This window comes from Poecile atricapillus, chromosome 2, assembly GCF_030490865.1.
Source record: "Poecile atricapillus isolate bPoeAtr1 chromosome 2, bPoeAtr1.hap1, whole genome shotgun sequence".
NCBI classification, from domain to species: Eukaryota; Metazoa; Chordata; class Aves; order Passeriformes; family Paridae; genus Poecile; species Poecile atricapillus.
The window spans coordinates 137,852,015-137,874,054 of NC_081250.1; the positions used below are offsets into that span (position 1 = coordinate 137,852,015).

General features: G+C 34.1%; 1 protein-coding gene across 3 annotated transcripts in view; it reads right to left on the reverse strand.

The window, feature by feature from the left end:
- Positions 1-22,040, reverse strand: part of CSMD3 (CUB and Sushi multiple domains 3) — a 573,013-nt gene that overhangs the window by 354,113 nt on the left and 196,860 nt on the right. For all 3 annotated transcript variants that reach the window (XM_058831785.1, XM_058831783.1, XM_058831782.1), the window contains exon 6: positions 9,641-9,753. In XM_058831785.1, coding sequence (XP_058687768.1) covers positions 9,641-9,753 — 113 coding nt within the window. The remainder of the gene's footprint in view (positions 1-9,640; positions 9,754-22,040) is intronic.

The following is a 22,040-nucleotide window of genomic DNA, read 5'->3' on the forward strand; positions in this document are numbered from 1 at the left end:
ATAAAGTAGCCAATATTTTAAAGTACAAAGAGATCCACTGATTGGAACTAAAGTGGAGAAAGTGTAACTGGGAATTAAAAAGGTAGTTCAGAAAATTTAATTTCTTACATGAAAAAGCATTCATTAAAAGATTAACTTCTCATTAAATAGATTTCGACTCCTTATTTACTGGGGGATAGGTTGCAAAAGGTACTTTTACTTTTCAAATTAAATAATCTTAGACTTAATTCTGAAGAGTAATACGAAATGTCCTCAACCTTATCTTAACTGGGAAGGAGTAAAAATTGTAGCATCTCATTTAACACTATGAAATAACTTCTGGCATAATATCTTGCAAGGGTCACTTCCATATTCATGTTTCAAAGCAGAATTTTGGTTTTATTTTTTCTATTGGAAAAAAAATAACTTTCCTATATTTAGGCAGGAGGTTATCCAGCATATTATTCAGTCTTCATCATGGTGTGCTTAGATTTTACAAATAATAGACCAGGGAGAAACATTTAAAGAACACAACACCTATATTTCACCTATTTTGTGCCTCAACATAAACCTAGCCTGTTCATTAATTTAAAATTACAATTAAAACTACATAACTACACCTTTATAACCACAAGAACATGAGGATATGATTTCTCTCACAAATGTAAGTGCTCTCAGTAACTAAATAACAAAATATACCCAGTTTAAGCTAAAGAGAAGAGACACAAAGAAATTTCTGCATAATAATTTATATCATTTAATTGAAGAGTATATAGGAAATTTCAGTGTGATGGTACACAAAAAATCCATATTCAGTTACTTCATTATCTAGTTCTTTTCATCTGCCTGTTGTCTTCGAATTAAAATTATTTCTTTCTTTGTGTGTGTGTCCCCTAATGATAGAAAATCACCCCTCCAAAATTTAAAATTACCTCCTGGAACAAAAAAAAATATGTTGAAAATGGTGAGTGAGGGAAGAGGAAGACAAGGAAATGGGTGTAAATCTTCCAGCAGCAACAAATCCAATGCATCTGATGTCAGTGACATTATTAATTTTGGCATTTAAAATCTACTTTCTGAAGTTATACCATATCAGGTTTTCTTTAATGTACAGTAAAATTTATAATGGTCAAAACTATTAATAAACTGACTTGAATGGCTTATTGCATTCAATTATTAATAATTATTAATGATAAAGAATTTTCATAGCTTAAAATATAAATAATTTAATAAAAATGCCCAAGCATATTATGAGAACATTTGTATGTCAAAAATTTTCCAACAGGAAACAGAATGTTCCAACATTTAATCTCAACACTAAATATTCTGAATGTAAACAAGTGTTTTATTCCAGGTTTTTCTTTCAGTTGTTTTAACATCCTAACTTGAACAGACCATCAGTGCAATATATTGTACTGTTCAGTGGCCATGAAGCATACAGATGTATAGGTTAATATATTAATGGGTTTTTTTAATCAAGGTCCCTCACTCTATGTACTATAATAAAAGTTTTCAAATGCCACAGAAAATTTATTTTCCTAGTTAATTTTCCTTCAGTGGATTTCCTTAGATGAAATATTTTAATGCATATATTCAATATATATATATTTTATATATATATGTATATATATACAGATTTGCATTAATATAGGTTAAATATAAATATAAACATTACATACATTTTTATATATTTAAAATATCTTTTCATATATTGATATAATTATATATATGTATATATACATATACATACATATATACATATATGTATATGTATGGATATATATGTGTATATATGTGCATATATATATATGTGTGTGCGTGTGTGTGCGTGTGTGTATATATGATCACTAAAACTGCACTGAGGTTTAAATAATTATTTTCTCTTCCAGAAAACAGGATTCCTCATATTACTTATGGATTTTATAGTTTCAATATAACATTTAACTAGCTTTTTCTATTTGTTTGAAATCTCACATTTCAATTTATAAATTCCTGATATTTCAACCAAAGTGACCTAAGTAAGGAAAATGCTTTCTAAGCATTACCTAAATTGAAATAAAGAGTAATTGAGTACTTTTTTCTTGTCTTTTGCAGAGGATTTGGAATTAATTACCATCAGCAGTACATAAAGTATTATCATTTACTCTTTTTTAAACAATAAAGAGGAATATGCAAAATAATAAATGAAACAGAAACTATCAGATATTTTTCTTTATGGTAAATATGAAATTAAGAAGATGCATCCAATAAATCATTAAAAATGGAAAGGACAATCTTTACTGCACCATTTAATGCTTGTTCCAGAAGTAAATTACCATCTATCAAATTAAACATTAGCACAGACTACCATGTCTTAATATTTAACGTTAGTTCTATTGACTTTTTAAAACTTGAAGTAAAAAAAAAATTGAATTAAAATTTTAAAATTAGATCTCTTTGGGTCCATACACAATATCCGAACTAACTGCCGATAATGGTGGTATTAAAACCCATCATTCGGGGAATACTAAAAGTTAGTTCTTTAAATTTGGAGGTGGACAACAAAATACATTTTTTCTCCTCTACAACTTGACCACAACAAAATCAATGTCATTCTCTGTGCTGTAATTGTGTGGGTGTATAATTGTGAATAAAATACATCTCAAGGGTACAAAGGTGAAAAATAATCTGTTTAGAAGATATGTCCCAGTATGAGATTAAGTAGAGCTGAAAGACCCAGAAGTATGAAAATCCACTAAAAACATTTACTTATATGATGATGTATGCAATTTAAGCTCTTCCTATGCATGGAGGTAAAAAAAAGAAAAATAAAAATTCTTCTGAGAAGCTCTGGTAATTTCAGTCTATGAAGAGAGGATTCCTTTCTCCTCCATCCATTGCAAAATCAGGTAGCCATCTGTGCTGTTTTGACAAAAGAAGTTCAAGGTCTTAAAAGTCACAGATTCACAATTCTGATAACTAAGTATCTGCCTTAAAAAAAAAAATAAAAAAATCTGTCATCTGTCAAATATATTATCAGTGAAAGCAGCAACTTATTTGCTCTGGCCTAAACACAGGATACAGCCCTTGACAAAGCAGAAGACTTCTACAAACGCAACTGAAGTGATGCTGTGCATTCCTTTCTCCTAGGGAATCTTAAATCCTTGAATGTTCTAGTATTAAAAAATACTTTTCAGTAAGTGATTAGTAAATGCAAACTGAGATTAAAAACCTACATCAGCATGTCTGTAGTTGCATTAGGCATGCAAACGAGTAGAATAAATGCAAGTCTAGTCATTGTAGTCAGTGGAATGTAGTGTTTTAGTTAATTTTAAAGCACACATCTAAGACAGTATGTAACAGGTGCCCATATGCTGTTTCTTCTTTCCCATCCTTCCAGTTTCTATGCCAGAATGGCATGGTGTCCTGGTTCTAGATAGGATAGAGTGCATGTTCTTCCTAGTTGCTGTTATAGTGCCATGTTTTGGATTTAGGATGAGAATAGCACTCTGATGTTTTCGGTCTTGCTGAGCAGTGCTCACCATGAGTCAAGGACTTTTCAGCTTTTCATGCTGCTCTGCCAGCAAGGAGGCTGAGGGTGCACAAGAAGCTGAAAAGGAACACAGCTGTGACCCCAACTGGCCAAAGGAATTTTCCATATCATATGACATCATGCTGAACAGGGGATGAGGTAACTTGTCTGGGAGGTGGCAACCGCTGCTCAGGGACTGGAAGGAAATTGGTTGGCAGGTGGTGAGTTGCTTTCTGCATCACTAGCTTCGTATATTCTTTTGTCATTATTACTATTTTCCCATCATTTTCTGTCTTGTTTAATTGGCTTTATCTCGGTCCATGGATTTTACATTTTTGCCAGCTCTCTCCACTGTCTCACTGGGAGCAAACATCTGCTTAGTGTTTGGGTGTCTGACATGCTAAACACACCATGTGTTCTCCAGTAAGTTCTAACTTGCCAGCACATTGCAAATGTCTCTTCTACACTAGAACACCTCTACCCAACATCTACCATGTGGTCAGCTGAATCACTCTGCAACCCACACTGGCGAGATTAGCAAAGTATGGGGAAGGCTCAGTTACCCATGCATAACTTGAAATTGAGAAATTTTGTAACTTCATAACATACATCTTGGTACGTCTTAACAAACCTTGGTTTGTCTGCCCAAAGAATTTTTGCACTTCTGCCACTACCACAGAAATACATTGGGTATTTTGGGTGATTTCAGTGATGCATCAATGCACATATATACAGGTACAGTGCTTCACAGCCCTGCAGCTTTAATGGATATGCAGATACCTATAGGCATCTAAACAAAAATCCTGTCTTTGTTACAGCTGCTCTTTTTAGGAGTAGTACTTTGTTCTGTTTGTTGCGATAGCTTTTGAGATAAGAAACGAATGACAAAACCTGATTAAATAGTCTAATATTGTGAAAAAAGTAATAAAGATAGTTTTACTCTAGCCATAATGTTGTAAGGCAGCTTAGTACTACTGTTCTTTACCTGATTGGCAATTGCTTTACATTCTTTCTGAAAGCAAAACCAAGAAAAAAAATTAAGAAAAGCTAACTCCATAAATAATTTATGAATGAAGATACATTCATATGAATGAAGAAAGAAAACGAAACAGAATAATAGAAATAACAATAGAAAATCAAGCAGAGCAAAAAGAAATTTTTCAACATCATCTTCTTCATATTTGATCCTACTACAAGGTGCTCTCATTTATCCAAACTCAGGTCTACATAGTTGGCTGTCAAGTATGAAGGAAAGTAACCATTTGCATGCTTTTAAATATAAGCAGGACAACTAAATTTTATTCTATTCTGAAATGCTCATGGATTTGTTCCGTAGCTTCATTTGTATTTTACTATAAGAAAAGATTTTTAATGTATGGCAAATGTGTTTGCGCACTCGATTTACATATTTGATACTGTTTTGCTCAAAGTGGAAGCATGAGTTTGCACATGACTTAAACACAGGTAAACAAACAAGGGGGGGAAACAAAATCAGTTGAGAAATGGATTTCACTAGTTAAATCATCAGCAGTTTTAGGGTTACTGTTGAAACCTTTAAGAGCTTTAAGGGCAAAGGTAGAGAGTGGGAAGAAAAGAATGCTGGATTTAAAAGGATAGCAAATCTTATAGATGCTTAAAGTAATGTCTAACTATCAAAAAATGAAGATTTTTTTTCTTTTCTTTTAAAGCCTTTCATGAATCTGGGTATGTTTGATATAAAGAAGATTGAAGTTTGTGTATGCCAATCAGTAAGACCAGACACTGTGAAGCTAACTTAATCGCTTCTGTCCAGTTAGATAATATTATGGATTTGTACATAAATGATGGAGTGCAAAAAGTAACCAAAAGAAAGCAGCAAGCAAAAGGAACTGCAAGTAGAAGGAGTAAAGAAGCACAACTAATATTAGAAACAGCAAAAGAGGATTACTGGTGCCAAGAAACAGTGAAGCAGCTGCTTCAAGAAGATCCAAAGGAGCTTTTGTTCTACTTCAGCCTGAGTTTCTGACTCAAAGGGAGTTTTAACAAAGCAATAAGAGAAAGTATCAAGGCAAGGAACACTCCTTGAATAGAAAGAAGTGCAGAAACACAGATGACCAGACAAGCAAGAATAAGTGGGTTATGACACCAAAACCTAGGTAGGGAATCATTTTGATTCTTCTCTAATTGAAATTTCTTACTGAAATTTCTCTTCTAATCACACTGGATATTGTTTACCAATGTCTTTTAAATGTTGTATAAATGAATACCTTTCATGAATAAAATTGCCTATTAAAAGAAAGTAGTACACATAACTCACATCACTGTGTACTTCAATGAAGCTGAGAGCTTCCCACAGTTTCATGTATCTCATCAGATTTCATTTTTTCTGTATAAGTCAATTTAAAAAAAACTTCAGAGGCCTTAAAGGCCTATGCCTATTTTCAAGGTCTTAAACTAAGACAGAAAATCAGAAAAATTTGTTTAATTACATTAAAAGTGTGTTTATAAAAATTTATGCCATACTCTAGGTTTTCTATTTTTTGTTGCTGTGTTTTTTGGTTTTTTTTTCATAGGCAACTATATTTTGACTTTGCATTGCATCGAATTTAGTCTTCTTTTCAAAGGTCTAGGCTACAATTGCTTTAGGTATTGCACTGCAGCTCAGCCATGCGAGGCTGCCTTATGAAAAAGAATCTTAAAACACAATTTTCATAAACTTAAGAGAACAAAAGGGAATAAGACTGTCAGGGATTTGGTAGCAGAGGGGTATAGGGCTGAACATATCAGCTCTCCCTTCAGCAGACACTGAGCTGTCCCATGCGGGTCACAACTGGCCACATCTGGCTCCAAAATGGCCCCACCACAGAACACAACTGAGTAGCACACATCAGTAGAATTTGTGACATCTCTATGTAGTTGTATTTGAGATAAGGCAAAAAACACTGAAGGGAAGGAACAAGGTCAGAGCACGCTTGCTCCGTTCCAGAGCTACTAATACTCTCAAAGGAATTGCTGTCCATGGGTAACCCACACAGGAGCAGGTTCAGATAAATTTTTGGATTAAGAGACAATGGCCCATGGTCAATGCACATCAAGGCAGAGGAAATAAATGAGAGGGAAGAAATGGCAGAAGTGAGAAATGAGGAAGAGCAGAAATTAACTCCTACACTTTGACCTGAACCTCCTGCACTGGCTATCACTTCACCAAAGAGAGGAAGAGCAATCCATGGTGGAACAGAGGAAGGGGAAAGTTTTGGAATGAAGTTAAGCTTTCAGAAGAGGAGAAATAAGGGTGTTTTTCATAATTTCTTTACTATTTGTCTTTGTTTTCAAACATCCAAGACAGTCATTAAAGGTTGTATAATAAGGCCATTTTCTCCAGGACAGTAGTTGAGGAGTGATTTTCCACATCTTCATTTCAACCATGAAATTTTTCACTCTTGTTCTTCCTATTTTCTGCCCTGTTGTAGTCTGAGGATGGAGTGAGTGAGTGGTGGTGAGAGGGCTTCATTGCCACTTCGGGTTAAACCATGACCCAAATACACTGACAAAATGTGCACTAAGTGCAAACAAAATTAGTAAACCGAGGGAGTGATTAGCTGAAAAGGGTACTACAGTGCCACGCAGTGACAGACTAAAATTATGCAGTGTTCTGAAGTTCAGAATTTGAAGTCCAGGTCCTTAAAAATATGTAACAATAGGCTAAAGAAAATTAGAGGAAGTACTAAGAAATTAATAATCATGGTTATAGTGGTACTATGTAGCAAATATGTTTCAGGAAGGAAATTCCGAAAGATATTACAGTCAATCTATATCAACTAAGCAGGGAAAGGATGGAGGTTTTAACACAGTTACTACTGTGTAGCACTCTGATAAAACAAGCTATTGAAAGAATTAACAGATTGCCTCTCAAAAGTAATGCAGAAATAATAAACCCTTGAAAATAAATACAAGCACTTGTACTATATGTTTTTTTGCAAAACTTTTAAAAAATTTATTAGTTATCTGGTTTTCAGAAAATTCATGTCAAAAAATAAATTATATTAAAGTTTGAAAGTTGTCATTACAAAAGGCTTAAAGTTATCATTAATTGAAAAATTTAAGCTTACAGTTCTCAAAAAACTGAAATATTTTGTGCTACACATTTAATGTTTATTTTCTAAATTTGGGAAGGTTTTGTAATATATCCCATCCCTAGAAGTGTTCATGGCAGAGTTTGAGCAACCTGGTCTAGTGGAAGTTTCCTGCTCATGACACAGGGGTTGGAGCTAGATGATCTTTAAGGTCCCTTCCAACCTAAAGCATTCTATGATTGTCTGATATTTATTTAATTTCCTCACACTCTCTCCTTTAGTCTACCATTAACCTACCAGAAATGACACATCCCCTATTATCTTACCATCTGTTTTTCTATTTTCTACTAACAAGATTTTTTTTTAAATGATCATGTAAGCTTGAGTATGCACATTTAATTCCTTTATGTGTTGAATTTTTTTACCACCTACATTTATTTTAGAGTTGCAAAAGATATTTTCTTCATTTTAAGTATTGTGGGCAGCTGCAGCATTTGACCACTTAATAGTTAGTCCACTTTAACATACATTCAGCAATACACCTTTAAAAACTAAATAAGCAAACCAAAATAGTAAAACCACCATTATTTAATCACTACATTCTTAGGCAATAAGGAGAAATAAAAGACACAGAGCATATTCAAATCTCCCACATCTACCAACTCAGACATTTTATGGGTCTTGGATAAAATATATTTTTCAAAGTAAACATAAGCCTGTTCTCTTTCATTAGCTATTACCTCACATTTTTGGCAGGAATGCATGTATGTTTACCATGAGACACGGTTTATTCTTTTCTCACTAGTTCAAAAGAAACAGCACAACAATACAAAACACTTCACTTAAACCACCAAAATAGTTATCACATGGTTTCTCAGTTGTGGGGTAGATTTATTAGAGAGAATTCCTACTTTCTATCTTTTTACAGTCCCATAAACTAACAAATTCTTATTAAAGAGTGTGGTTTATCATACGTGGTATGAAAGATATCATGCAAAAAATGAGTCAGTGTTTTTCATAAACCAGTATAACAGCCCTGAAGCTACATTAAGAAAGGTTCTTTCATATAAATTAATTCAGAATACATATTCCAGAGCATGTATGAACTCAGGAAGTCCAAATAAAGGTATACAATACCTGCTGAAAATAGTAATCAGTTTTTTTCTGTTCTTGTATAGATATGTTATCTGAGGCAATCACACTGAGTTGTAAAATTTGCTATTATCAAAGATCAAATTAAAAACATTAGTCATAGGCTTTTGTTAATTGAATTTTTTGTGTTACTTGACTAATTTTATCAGATTCTGCAAAACTTTGTCACTAATCTCTTCCTATGCTACATTTTCTATAAGAAACTGTAAAAGATATTCCTGAACTAGATCTTGATGGGAATGCCATGATTCATTTTTTCATCAGATAAATGGAAAAAGCACAAAAACACAAAAAGTGGTGACTGTTCCCTGAAGATCCATTGATACAATGGGGATATTGACAATTATTATTTACAGTATTACCATATACTACTGACATTTAGTTTTCATTAGCATGCCATCATTAGAATGACATTGTTTCAGTGATATTCCAAAAATCATCCTTCAGATGCTTTCATTCTTACTCAAAGTAAATGCTTGCTCATAAAAACAGTGGGTAAGAATCTTTCTGGTTAATTAAACCTTTAATAATGCAAAGCATTCCAAAACACAATAAAAAGTAATAGTGATTAAATGCTACTTTAGTAAACAGAAACTTACTCACTGCTTTACAAGTATGATTTATACATCAATCCCATAATTTAATGATAAAGATGTTCTCTCTGTTACTGTTCCATAGTATTTTTCAGAATATTAGGACCATTTTAAAAGCTAAGTACTTGCATAGATTAACGTAAAGCAGGCATCTCCTGTAATTTTTTTTGTAAATTAATTTAGATACATATTGCCCATATTCTAAGTGATTGTAATTTAATATAGCAGGTTGAAAAACAAACTATACTTTTATGAGGGTTTTTTTAAGTGGCACTTCCCATTTTCTATAACTTCAGGCACTATTTTTTTCTAACAAATACAGCCACAATTAAAATTTATTTCTTTAAATGTACCTTGGTAGTGGGCACTAAATCCACGGTATCGGTGATTGCTGTCTGTTACAAAATGTAGTCTGAGCCAGTTTTTGTTGCTTATAACGGGAGGAGGTATATTCATTCCAGAGAGCCTGAATTTAAAAAAATAAATAAAAATATTAATAAAATATTTTAGTATTATCAGGAAAACTTTTATATTCAAACTAACATTCATTGACATGCCCTGTGTAGGACATTTTATTTATTGCTTAGTAGCATTTTAACAAGCATGAACAGACAAAATTGCACACTATGCCCGACCAAGTGATGGGATACAAATCAGTGCTAAGCCAGAAACTACACAACCATGCTATTGATCCATCATGGTACTGTAAAGATGGAAGTACATGGCACTCAGGCTAGAAAGACTTTGTGTCTACACAGGTCAGATAATGGGCTAGACAGAACAGTGCTCTGGACACCAGGGAAAGTTTTGCACCTTGTGACTTACACATTCAAATATGGAAGAGTTTAGGTTATGCAAACCACTATGTAAAATCATAAAACAGACATCTACTTTTCAGGAGTAAGTAACTGTCTATATTCAGGGTATATAAAAACAAAAAGAAATATCCCATCACTTGAGTAAATTTGAAAATTAGTTATTAGATATACAAGAAGAGTAGGGAATTCTAGTGGATTTACCCTACCCAACATTCAAGCATCACCTGGCTGCCCACTCCCCTGCTTCCCTGCCCCAAAGAATAGTCAGGGGAGAAAACAGGTAGAGAAAAAGCAAGAAAGACTCTTCAAAAGACAGTTTAATAAAAATTGAGAAAAAAAAGACATGGTATGAAAGCAATCATTCACCATATTCCACAAATAGATCAATCAAAATGGTCTCAAAATGACTAGCAGCCCCTCTAACATTTTATTGCTGACCATGAAGTTATATGGTATGAAATATCCTTTTGGTCAATTTGGGTCTGTTGTTGATGTTTTTTCCCCTTCCCACTATCCTGCTGATGCCTGGTCTACAAAGTGTGGGGACAGAGGAGGGGGAAATGAAAGCCTTGATGCTGCACAAGCACGGCTCAGCAGTAGCCAGTACATTGTTGTACTACCAACTCTCATTTAGTCACAAACCCAAACTACTGCACCTTATGGACTTCTATGAAAAAAAAAAATAACTATTAACCATTAGACCCAGTGTACAAAATTACCAGGACTTTTTACTGTTTCAGTTTTCTGTTTGTTTTTTAGCATAAGGATATTGATCCAATTCTAGTAATCTTTCATCTTGACTGGATCATTAGGAAAGTCTGAATTTAAGTTCTTTTGTGTCTGGGGTTTTTTGTGGGGTTTTCTTTTATTATTAATTTTTAAATGAGATGTCATGTTTTAAAGAAGGTGAATAAAGTTTAGATAGAAAATCCTTTCATCAAGCCAGTAATTCAATATATATTTCTCACCAAAACCAGACATATCAGTCACATCTTCAGAATGTCAACATACTTACCTATGCCCTTCAATTTAGTTATAAACAGAACTCTTCCTGTAGTTAAAATAAAATACCAGCCAACAAGTATGCCATTTTATGTTCAGACATCAAGGATTCCTATTTTATTTTGAGAAAAACTGTATTCAAAATTAATCGATTAATTCTGAAGGGATTTTTTAAAGTGGAATGAAACCCCAAACCTTACTTAAATAACTAATAGGTTTGTAGGGGTACTATTCTGTGAGGAAGACTTTCGAAATAATAACAGTTTAGAGGCAGTGCTCTTTTCATCTTTTCCCACCCACTCTACCTCAAAACAAAACATGTTTAAGACAACTTTCCAAATTTCTGCACTAGCTGCACTAGCACCCTTGTTCCCTCAGGCACTGATATAAATGACAAAAGGCTTGACTGACACCACAGGCTATTAAAACTCCTTCACACACTTGCAAAAGAATGTTTTTATACTGTGGAAACACATTAGCTCACACAATTCATTTCAGTTGAATGACACATAGAATCTAGGTTTTTTAAGCTTATGAAATTGACTTCAAATTCCAGATCCAAGAAATCCAGATGATGAAGTTAAGCAGAAAACTCAACTAAACAAACAAAAAAATAATGCTATTAAATTGCAAGAGGATGTGGTGAATGTACATTGCTCTGTACCAATTAAAGTCAGAACTCCTAGACAGAACTAGAATATGTATAAAATATAAGAGGGAGAAACCTATACCTTTCAATTAGAAACATTGAATATTTCTGCATTTTCATTGTGAATTTTAGAATGAAACACATTTTCTAATAGCTATAAAGTGACTTTAGTTGCTACAAATTGTTACAGATGTAAGAAGTATATTTTAATTTGAGACTTGTTTTTTGCCGGATAGAGGTTAGGGTATTTTTTTGGTACAGCTATTTCTCTCTATAATAATATCACCTAACGATGCAGGAGGAAATAGTTATTTTATTTAAATTCTCACTCTCTAAATAATTGTTAGGCAATGTGGAGATAGAGACAACAGCCTTTCAATGCTTTCAAATTTTAGAGTCAACTTATTACTGAAAGAGGTCTTACTAAACAGTTGAAATAAGGTCATAAAACACATTTCCTAACACGTATTTTGATTTATATATATATTCTGCCTATAAGAGGGTTTCTGTTCAATAATCAAAAAACCATGTGAAAAATAAATTGCAAGTTTATTGTCCAAGGTATCATAAAATATCATCCTAGACATTTAGATATGTTCACAGTAAAAGACTAATTTTGTTTCTAAAATAGCTGAATAACTAGTTTACCTATCAAATCTTGTATTTATTAATTCATCTATCTTTACATCTATGGACATATGGATTGTAGGAACTGTGAATTTAATTAGAGGTCAGCTTCTAATTAAATTCACAGTTCCTACAATCCAATTTTTACAGTGCATGGTTTCTATGGGATTCTTCCCAGAAAGTAGATTTGCAAACTGACAAAATTAATTCTGTTGATATAACTGTCCCTTTTCGCATGGCAATTTATCTTCTCAGGAAATTATAAAGCTGTTCACCATTACAATAATACATTGGCAGCTCAACCTACTTCTGAGTCAGCTACTATTCCAAGCATAGTTATGCTGCATCATCTACAATATTTTCCTAAAATTCAAAGTAAAACACCATATCTTCCATAAAGGAAACACAGCTGTCTCATGTTCTTTTATAATTCAAAAGATGTAGCTCCCTCTCAAGCTGCACAGAATCCTGCATAGTAAATTTCAGTCAACAGAGAGCAGGCTCCCCTTCTGCAGCTGTCTTTCATAAACTCTTAGAAATGTTCATGAAGAATCTTGGATGTGAACCAGAGATTTAAAGAGTCTTACCACTATGTGTAGTCAACAGCATTGACTGTTATCTACTGCAAAATGTATTTGAAAAAATAAGTGCTGACTGAAACAATGCACCTCTGTTGCTAAACAAGGGATTAGTAGAAGTCTGACTGTGCATGTAAATATGCCAGTGAAGTTCCCATCTATGCACTTGTGTGCAAACTACAGTTTACAGAAGAAATAAGGGACTAACATTTTTGAGAATCAAAATTTCATTCTTATTGCACTTCTTTACAACATGCCTCCATTAGTGAAGCCATTTAGCATTTTCTTTGCCCTCAAAATTCTAACATATAATTCCCACCTTATGTTGCAAAGTGGATTCGTGTGTTGCAAAAGGGTTGGTGTGTTTTCTTTTTTTAATAGCATAGTGCACATCCTCTTCTTCCAGAAAAGGAACAATATACATTTATTTTAACATTTGAAACATACACAGTCAGTTTATACATAGCTATAAACTTGACAAACTCCTATCTTGTTCATGTACCAGACTAGCTTTAATTTCTAAAAGTCATCTAAATCTACACTTCTTATAAACATACTGTCACTGATTGTCGCAATTGTCAATACACTGGTTATTATGATTTAATGCATGCTTTAATTTAGGCATTCAAAATATCCAAAAAAAAATCCGAAGAGAAAAATGTTTTCCTTTTTTAAAATATACAACAAAGTTTTACCAAGACTTCTTAATTAAACATACAGTTTCTACATTTTCTCATATGCCAGATTCATAGAAATGGAATTAATAATAATAAAAAAAAAAAAAAAAAGAGGATGATAGTACACCTATAAACAGTGCTGAAACCCATTCTAATTCTGCCAAAGCCTTAGGCTAACAAAGACTTATATCTTAGCATGACTAAGTGTATACATAGATCTCATTACTCATATATATGCACTACAAATTCCTAAGTGCTTGTTTTGATGCAAATTGCAGCTGTGTAGATTCTTTCTTTTTGGTATTATTTCCATGTTGAAATAAAACCAATGGTTAAAAATCTTTGATTAAAAAAGGGCAAAATATCACACATTTTGACAAGGCCTATGCATGTTCATATACGTGCTACTAGGGCTTAATACTTACATAGCACAATACACTAAAAAAGAGAGTAGCCACCTGAGTGGAAAGACATACACAATAAAACAGTACCTGATCAATTACTATCTGGTTTGGTTAAATTATGTTTAAAACAGGCAGTAATTTTACTAAACATAAATCTGAAGTAGCATTTGCTTACAGCTTATTGTGTCTCCTGAATTTGTGTACAACATATACTCATTAGCAAAACTTTCTGGGATCCTTTCCTTTGTTCTTCATGACTGCCTTGATCTCATAAATCAATACTTCACATTGCAAGCTTCATAATAAACATCTTTTGCAGAGGATACACTCCACAACACAGATTTAAGAACACAAGATTAAAAATCAGGTATCTCAATAAATCCAGGTGTGTTTAGAAACAACCAGTTGCACACTAGAGAAGCAAAGCTGATGTCAACTCAATATTTAATATATTACTTGATTTGAAAGATCTTGAAGGATTTAATGATTAAGTTACCATATCCTTCTTATTCCATCAACTCAGTTTGTATGATGTTTACATTGAAGTTCAGACAGTAACCTAACTTAATTCTTTGGACAAGCACTAAAAGAGTAAGTATTTTGTAGGACTAGATGTATCAATATTTTTTTATGTTTCCAGTTTCACTGATAAGTTTAATGGCTCTTAATGGCATTCATTATAGATGTGAGTGTCTGTTGCATGACAGCTTTGCTAACTGGCCTTTTATTTTTCCTGGAAATGTTCTATCCAAATTATGTTAAATCATTTCAAAGCAAGGACACTGCTCTGACCTATCTTGTCAAAAAGCTGAAAAAGCTTCACCAATTTCTTATGTTTCTTACAAAATCTATTGCTGTCTAAACTGATAACTCAGGATTTAAACTTTTTTTGAGATATCACATAAATATTAAATGCTAATAGGTATTTTCAGTTATCTTTGGATAACAACAAAGGTCAACAGAATGGATAATTGCCTGTAAATTTTGCTTCTGTGAAGTATTTCCAACATAAAGGAAGTATTCTAAGAGGCGTGGTTTTCCTAGAATTTTAATTGTAGCTTACATTTATGCAGTAGTAACATTTATAATATTGGTATATCTGTATTTCAGAAAAGGCTAAATTAGACATCTCTGTGACAGAAGGTATAGAACTTTAATGTAAGTTGAGTTTTTCATTTAATTATATGTGTGAAACTCAAATTGCTGGTGGGTTGCATCGTGGCTGCTCTTGTGTGTGCTGTCAGTACATTCAAGTCATTAATTCCCTGCATTATTAAGGAATTGTCCATCTTATGAGATAGACTGGCTTCAGAAAAGAAACTAATTTGAAAGGTAAAATTTGAAAGTTATCAAAATGAGCAGTTTCTAGGATGAGACTTCAAATGATGAAAACAAAAATAACACAGGAAGAGAAAGATTAACTTGGAAATAAAACAAGCATATAAATAAAGAAAACAAAAGAAGAAGAAGATTGAGTTATTCTTCTCCATTGCCATAGTCCAATGTCCAGTCATAAGGAATGACAGAATACATCATATCAATGAGAAATTAAACCGTCTGAGTTCAGTCTTTAAAGAGGAAAGAAGAAAAAGTCTCATCCTAAAGCAAGCTCCTTCTCCATGGCAAATACTAATTATAAAAATAAAGGAAAAATTCCCAAAAAAAGAGAGTCTAAAATCTAATACTCTACTAGAATTTTGAGGGTAAGATATAACCCAAGTTTTAAGTAATTACAAAGTTAGTAAAAGATCTAAATCTTATGGTCAGTCCCTGTAATATTGATAGAAGGACTGAGCATTTTATGTATCTGAGAGTGAGGACACTAGTTTGATATTAATTGTTGTTTCCACATCTCAGAACTGCAGCCAAATGAATGACAAAAAGCAGGTTTTTATTTTTAGAACAGTAAATTACCACACTTCAAATTCAGAGTCATGAGCTATTTAGAACTAAACTAATGGTTTAGGTTGAAACTTCATTGCAATTGCTTCTGATTTATAAAACAAAAAATGCAAACTTAAATAAGCGAGTGTTTGGGAAGAGGAGGAAGAAAAGTTCTACATTATTTAACCTTGAAAAAAATACTTGTTCTGTAAAGTACTTTAATAATCTATTGATTAATTTTAGAGTTATTCATCTAGATGGATAAAAATAATTCACCCTTTGGCTCTTTTTGACATTATGATGTCTGAAAGACTGAAAATAAGGTCTCTGTTTTAAAACATCAGTGTTGAAATATATGAAAGCTCTGTCTTGCCTTTGCAATGCTGGGAAAAGTTCAATTTTGGAGTAGAGTTGCTGTAATGTAAAGCAATTCCATGAAAAGCCTATGTATAATCATTAAGGACTGAATAAAGGTCCAAGTGATGATAACGAAAGTTTATAGCACAGTAGATATGAAACGTTGAAAAGTTCCAAGATTAAGAAATACTTTTTAAATTCAGAAGTTGATTGCACCCTATAAAGCCAGATGTTCCTATGTCAAAGTTTTCCAGTTAATCTCTCGACAGAATAATAAAGTACTAGGAAAGAAGTTTTCTAAACACACAACTGCTAGCTCATGATACATATAAACTTGTCTTTGTCACATAAATAAATAACAGTGATGGACAGTTGTGTGTCCTGATTGCCTGCAGGCCTAGTATAAGCTGCTGATTTTCATATAGGTGACAGGGTCTTAAAAGGAGCCATTTTTCATAAATGTGATGCAAATACCTTATATACAAAGTGACCTTGCACTTACAGCTCAATATCCCTGAGAGGATCATAGAAATAATATAAATACATATGAACTTCACCTGGGCTGCACATGGTGGTTAATACATAGGTCTTTCTACCACACAAGCTGTGACAAATTGCACAAGCAGCTCCTTGGTGTAATTGGTGAGACCAAGCTCAGGGCAGTTAACAAAAAGCAGAGGCAGTCGAGTCTGGATGCACCACTGAGAAGATACAGGCCCACCTGGTGCAGGTTGTGCAGTTTAGGCCTCCCACAAAGGCACTGCTCCTGCTGGCCCAGAAGCCATGACAAGTTGGACACCAAGAACTGTCCGAGGATTTTTTTTTTTTCCCTGCACATGATAAATCAAACTGTCTCTTCCAAGAATCCCAAATCTGAGGGCCTTGGCTGGAGATTGGAGGGCCCGGGACAAGAGTAAAGATGAATGAGACTACCTGAACATTTTCCATGGAATCCTGCAAATTTCTTCCGCCTACTTTCACAGCTAATCTAAATAATACTAAATTGAATACAACTTGTATGTGACCAATACTTCTTTGGGTAACAGTCAAATTGAATAACCTGTGAGAGGCTTATATAATTTACCTCTCTTAAAATGTTGCTGTATTCAATTTCTGAACCAGCTGTTTTCTTTTCAATTCTGTATAATAAATTGTTATAAGTATTGCCTGAATATGGGAAGGAAGCTTGTCCTTGAGTCTTTCTGGTAAGTGTCAATACGTGAACCAAACTAAAAACGCAAAAATATTACACTTAGCCTGCACAATTTAATGTTCTGCAATAGTATTTGTTACACACAAAATCTTGTTGGGATAGAAAAGAATAGTCCCATGTCTAAATTATTATTAGTCCAAATAATGCTTTAACAAGACTAACAGTCTAAATATTGAAAAGCCTCATTAATACTACCAGTAATTTACTCATATAAATTTTTTTCCTAGTACCTATTTTTTTTTCATCAGGTGTTATATTCAAATTTTCAGTGTCCCTCTGCATCCTGAGATCAGGACTTCATTCTTCCCCAAATGGAAGGGAAAAATTTTTATTGCGAGGCATTCTGCCTCTCTAGTGTGCTCGGGTGAGGCCCCACCTGGAATACTGCATCCCAGTATTCTGGAGCATCCAGTACAAGAAGGACTGGAGTACAGAGGGGGTCCATGAAAAGGATTAGAGGGATAAGGAATGGCTGAGGCAATTGGTATTTCTCAGCCTGAAGAAGGAAAGACTCCCAGGTGACTTAACTGTGGCTTTTCGGTACCTGAGGGGAGCCTACAAGAAAGCTTGAAAGGAATTTTGACAAAGTCATGTAGTGACAGGACAAGGAAAGTGGCATTAAACTAAAAGAGAGTGGGTTTAGATAAGATATTAGGAAGAATTTTTTTACTGTAAGGATGGTGAGACACCTGATCATGTTACCAGAAGCTGTGGATACCCAATCCCTGGGAGTGCTCACAGCCAGGCTGGATGGGGCTGCAAGTAACCTGGTTTAGTGGATGGTGTCCCTGCCCACAGCAGAGAGCTGTGACCACCACTCTATGATTCTATACCAGTATCCTGAGATCATCATGATAGAACTCTCCTTCCTCAGTCTTGAGTCATCCTTGGGCTAGCTGATGCTTCCTAAACAGAATCTTTGTTTTTTCTCATTGGTTCCCAGCCTTCTCAAGACCCAGTTATCACAGAGGCCCAACATGTGTTGCACAGCAACTGCTTAGGGTTGTCAAACCTTTGGTATACACGGTAGTCATTTAGTCACTTGACCAGTAGACGAAGAAAAGATAAAAACAGCTCAAGTCAAGACACTTCAGAAGAGCCCTAATAGAATCCAGCTGCCAGATCAATACATGGCCGTACAAGACCTGTGGCCGCTTCCCAGTAATAAGGCAAAAATTGTATAGCAACTGACATCAGTTGCTATCAGTATGGCCAGATGCACACTAAAGAAACTTGGAGGCACTAGAAATAGGAAGCAAAGAGTACCTATCCATGAAGCCAATTCCCATTTAACCTCTTCCCATAATCCTTAGTATTTCATGTAACTAAAGTAGGTAAAATGAAAACCTCATATAGGTATCAGTGCTCAAACTGGTAAAAAACTCTAATTGTATTTTCTGTAGTGCATGAAGGGAAATTGGCATGCAGCTATGGATGGTGATAAAGTTTAAAATATAAGTCAAATTACTCCCACTCTGCAGCAAAATTAAGAATCCCATGGGTCTTATAAGAAAAAGTACTTCTAGACTCTGAGTTTTCCTGAGTATCTGCCACTCTAGTTGCTCATATTTAGATATTACATCAAAATGCAAATATATCTTAAAAGAGTTGTTCCTTAACATTAGAATTAAAATTTGAAATGCTGTCATTTTAAGTCTGAGTCAGTTATGTTATTTCATCGTTTAAGGGTGATAATAAGACAGTCCTGAAATGCCTTTAAAGAACAACTCATCAATACAAAGTAAGAGGATAAACATTAAACATTTCAATTTAAACTACAGGTGATCCTTTCTGAGACTTCACTTCTTCCTGTTTCTTCCCTTTGAAAATGTATCAAGGTAGATACTGAAATCTGCCAGGAAAGGCTCATTTTACTGCATAATTTAAATATAATTGTAGTCAAGGAATCCATGCAAATTACTCACAGAACCATTCACTTTAGCTACCACCTTCTATGGAAGGTGGATTAATATTTTAATCTACTAGTTATATATTGTGCAATAACTTTCTTCTATACATCCGACATTGTGTCTCTTTCTAATTCTACTGTATTTATCACATTAGACATTTAAATTTTCTAATTGATTACATTTATCTGTAGTGACTTTTCTCCCTTCTTCAATATATCTGTAAGATAAGAAAATTCTTACTCAATAATTTTATTCAATTTTCATTTCAAATGGTTTGACAAATACCAAGAAACTGCACCATTCTTTATATAATGATGATGATGATGATGGTGATTATGATAATAATAATAATAGTATTTTTTAAATTTCCAACACATAGACAATATTTTGTTTTCCACCACAAAAATCTAAGAAAAAATCAGACTGCCTAGGCTGTAAGGGCACCCTCTTGACCTTGACTAGGTCTGCCTGGGGATTCTGTTACACCTCTGCCTTAGACCCAGGAATCCCAATCCAGCTCAGCCTAAGATTGCTCCAGTTCTGTCCCTGATCATCTCTGTTTGACTGGGCTCCTGGAGGGATCCTGGACCTGGTTTATCACTCACCACATTGGAGGCTGTAAATTGACTCTAAGTCTCTGTGTTCAGCCTCTGAACAACTGCATATCACAGGTGAGTGAACAGGAAATGTGGCCTGTGTAGAGTCCCCCTTGGATCCCAGTTGTCTCTGCCTTGCTCCTGTTACTCCTAGATAGAAATAGATTTCAAATCTCCCAATTAAACTGGTCAAATCATTTAAACTGCTTTCTATGACAATTTCTGTACTTTAAAAAATACTATTAAATTACTGCTATTCTGTGTACTTGAGCATACTTGTCTTTATTGTATTTGTAACATTCATATTCAAATGTTCTCTGACTGTATTTAGGGAAACATTTCTCACTTTTCTTGTAAGGAGAATTTTTAAGATGTTGTGATAAAATTAGATGTGAATATCATACACCTCCATCACTTTTACTTCATAGACATATAAGCAACAAAATGCTTTTAAAACTAAGGACCAAAGCTTTGAAATTTCTGAGTAGTAAGGGACATGATAGCTCACATTTAGCCCTATTAGATAAGAATTAAAAAGGGAGAAGGGAACTGGGAAAGTAGCATCAGCATGAATGCAGAACACCTCATTTTGAGAGAAATTACTTTTACACTTTACAAGATTTTAGACCCTAATTCCTAGTTTGATGGTTTGTAATAAAAAATACCTCCAAAGTGAACCATTAAGAACATATGATCTATTTATATGAATAGGTGAGATTTAGTAATCTAAACTGGTTCTCATTGGGATCTTTTCAAAGGAGGCTCTTTAGAAACTGTGAAACTTGGAGGACTTTATTGGGTTTGAGTGGCAAGGTTTTGGTAGAAGGAGTGGCTTTTGTGAGAAGTGTTCACCAGTGACAGTGGTAACACCTCTGGGATGACATATTTATAAGAGGGAAAAACTGCTGCACAGCTGCTGTTGGAAGAGAGGAGTGAGAATATGTGAGCAAAACAGCTTTGCAGACACCAAGGCAGTGAAGAAGGAAAGAGAGCTGGTGCCCTGGGTGTTGGAAAAGTTTCCCCTGCAGCTTTTGTGAAGACAATGGGGAGGCAAGCTGTTCTCAGAAAAGTACTGTAAAAAACACTGAAGACCTCTTTCTCTAACCTGACAAAGACATGAAAAAACCAGCAGCTGAAGTAAATGATCAACGCCATCACTTTGATCACTCAGGATTTTTAAGAGAAGACTGGTTATTTTATTTTTTTTAAATTAGCACAGAAAAGCCAATGAAATGCACAAGCCTCTCCTCTACAGGTGGGGACACTAGATTATCCACTTGTTCTTTCTGGCACTAAACCCTGTATCTGTGAAACACATATTGAGTCTTAAAAATTAGAAGAGTTGCTTCTCTCATTCAAAATCAATGCCTTTCTTACTGACCCCTGAGACTAGTAACTGAAATTCTCTCTTCTGTTCTTTACTAAGAACCAAAGAACTCTTCTATTCTGTATATATTCTGTAGATTACTGGCATATCTAGACAAATGAGAGCAACACCTCTGAGCAACACCTCTGAGATATTCAAGTCAGCACCAAGCACCTCATTAAATCTGAGTTCTGGACATCACATACCTGCTTTACAGTTTGAACCACTGGAGAGCACACAATGTGGATATCAGATACCAAATGAATGATCACCGCAGTCCTTCCCCTTTGTGCCATGTAACTAACTTGCTAGAGTTAAAACACTCCTGATTCAAACTGAAAAACATTCAGAGATATTCATGCACTCAAAAGTACAAATATTTTCACTGAGCAAGGATTCCTATTGTTACAGCTGCACTGCTTCCAATTCTAGTTCTAGGTTGCTATGACACTGAATTGAATCATGTAGATAAACATGACATGATGTGTGTATAAAGTCCAGACCAAACCCTACTGATTCACAAGACATCATGTTGAAAAGGATTCACCAAATTTTAGTATTGGTATGCTATTGATTATTGTTTACATATGCTAAGACAGGACAAAAAAACAAGGACATAGTTTTTCAGTGTGTTTAATATCTTTTAGAAAAAGAAATATTATATAAAGAATT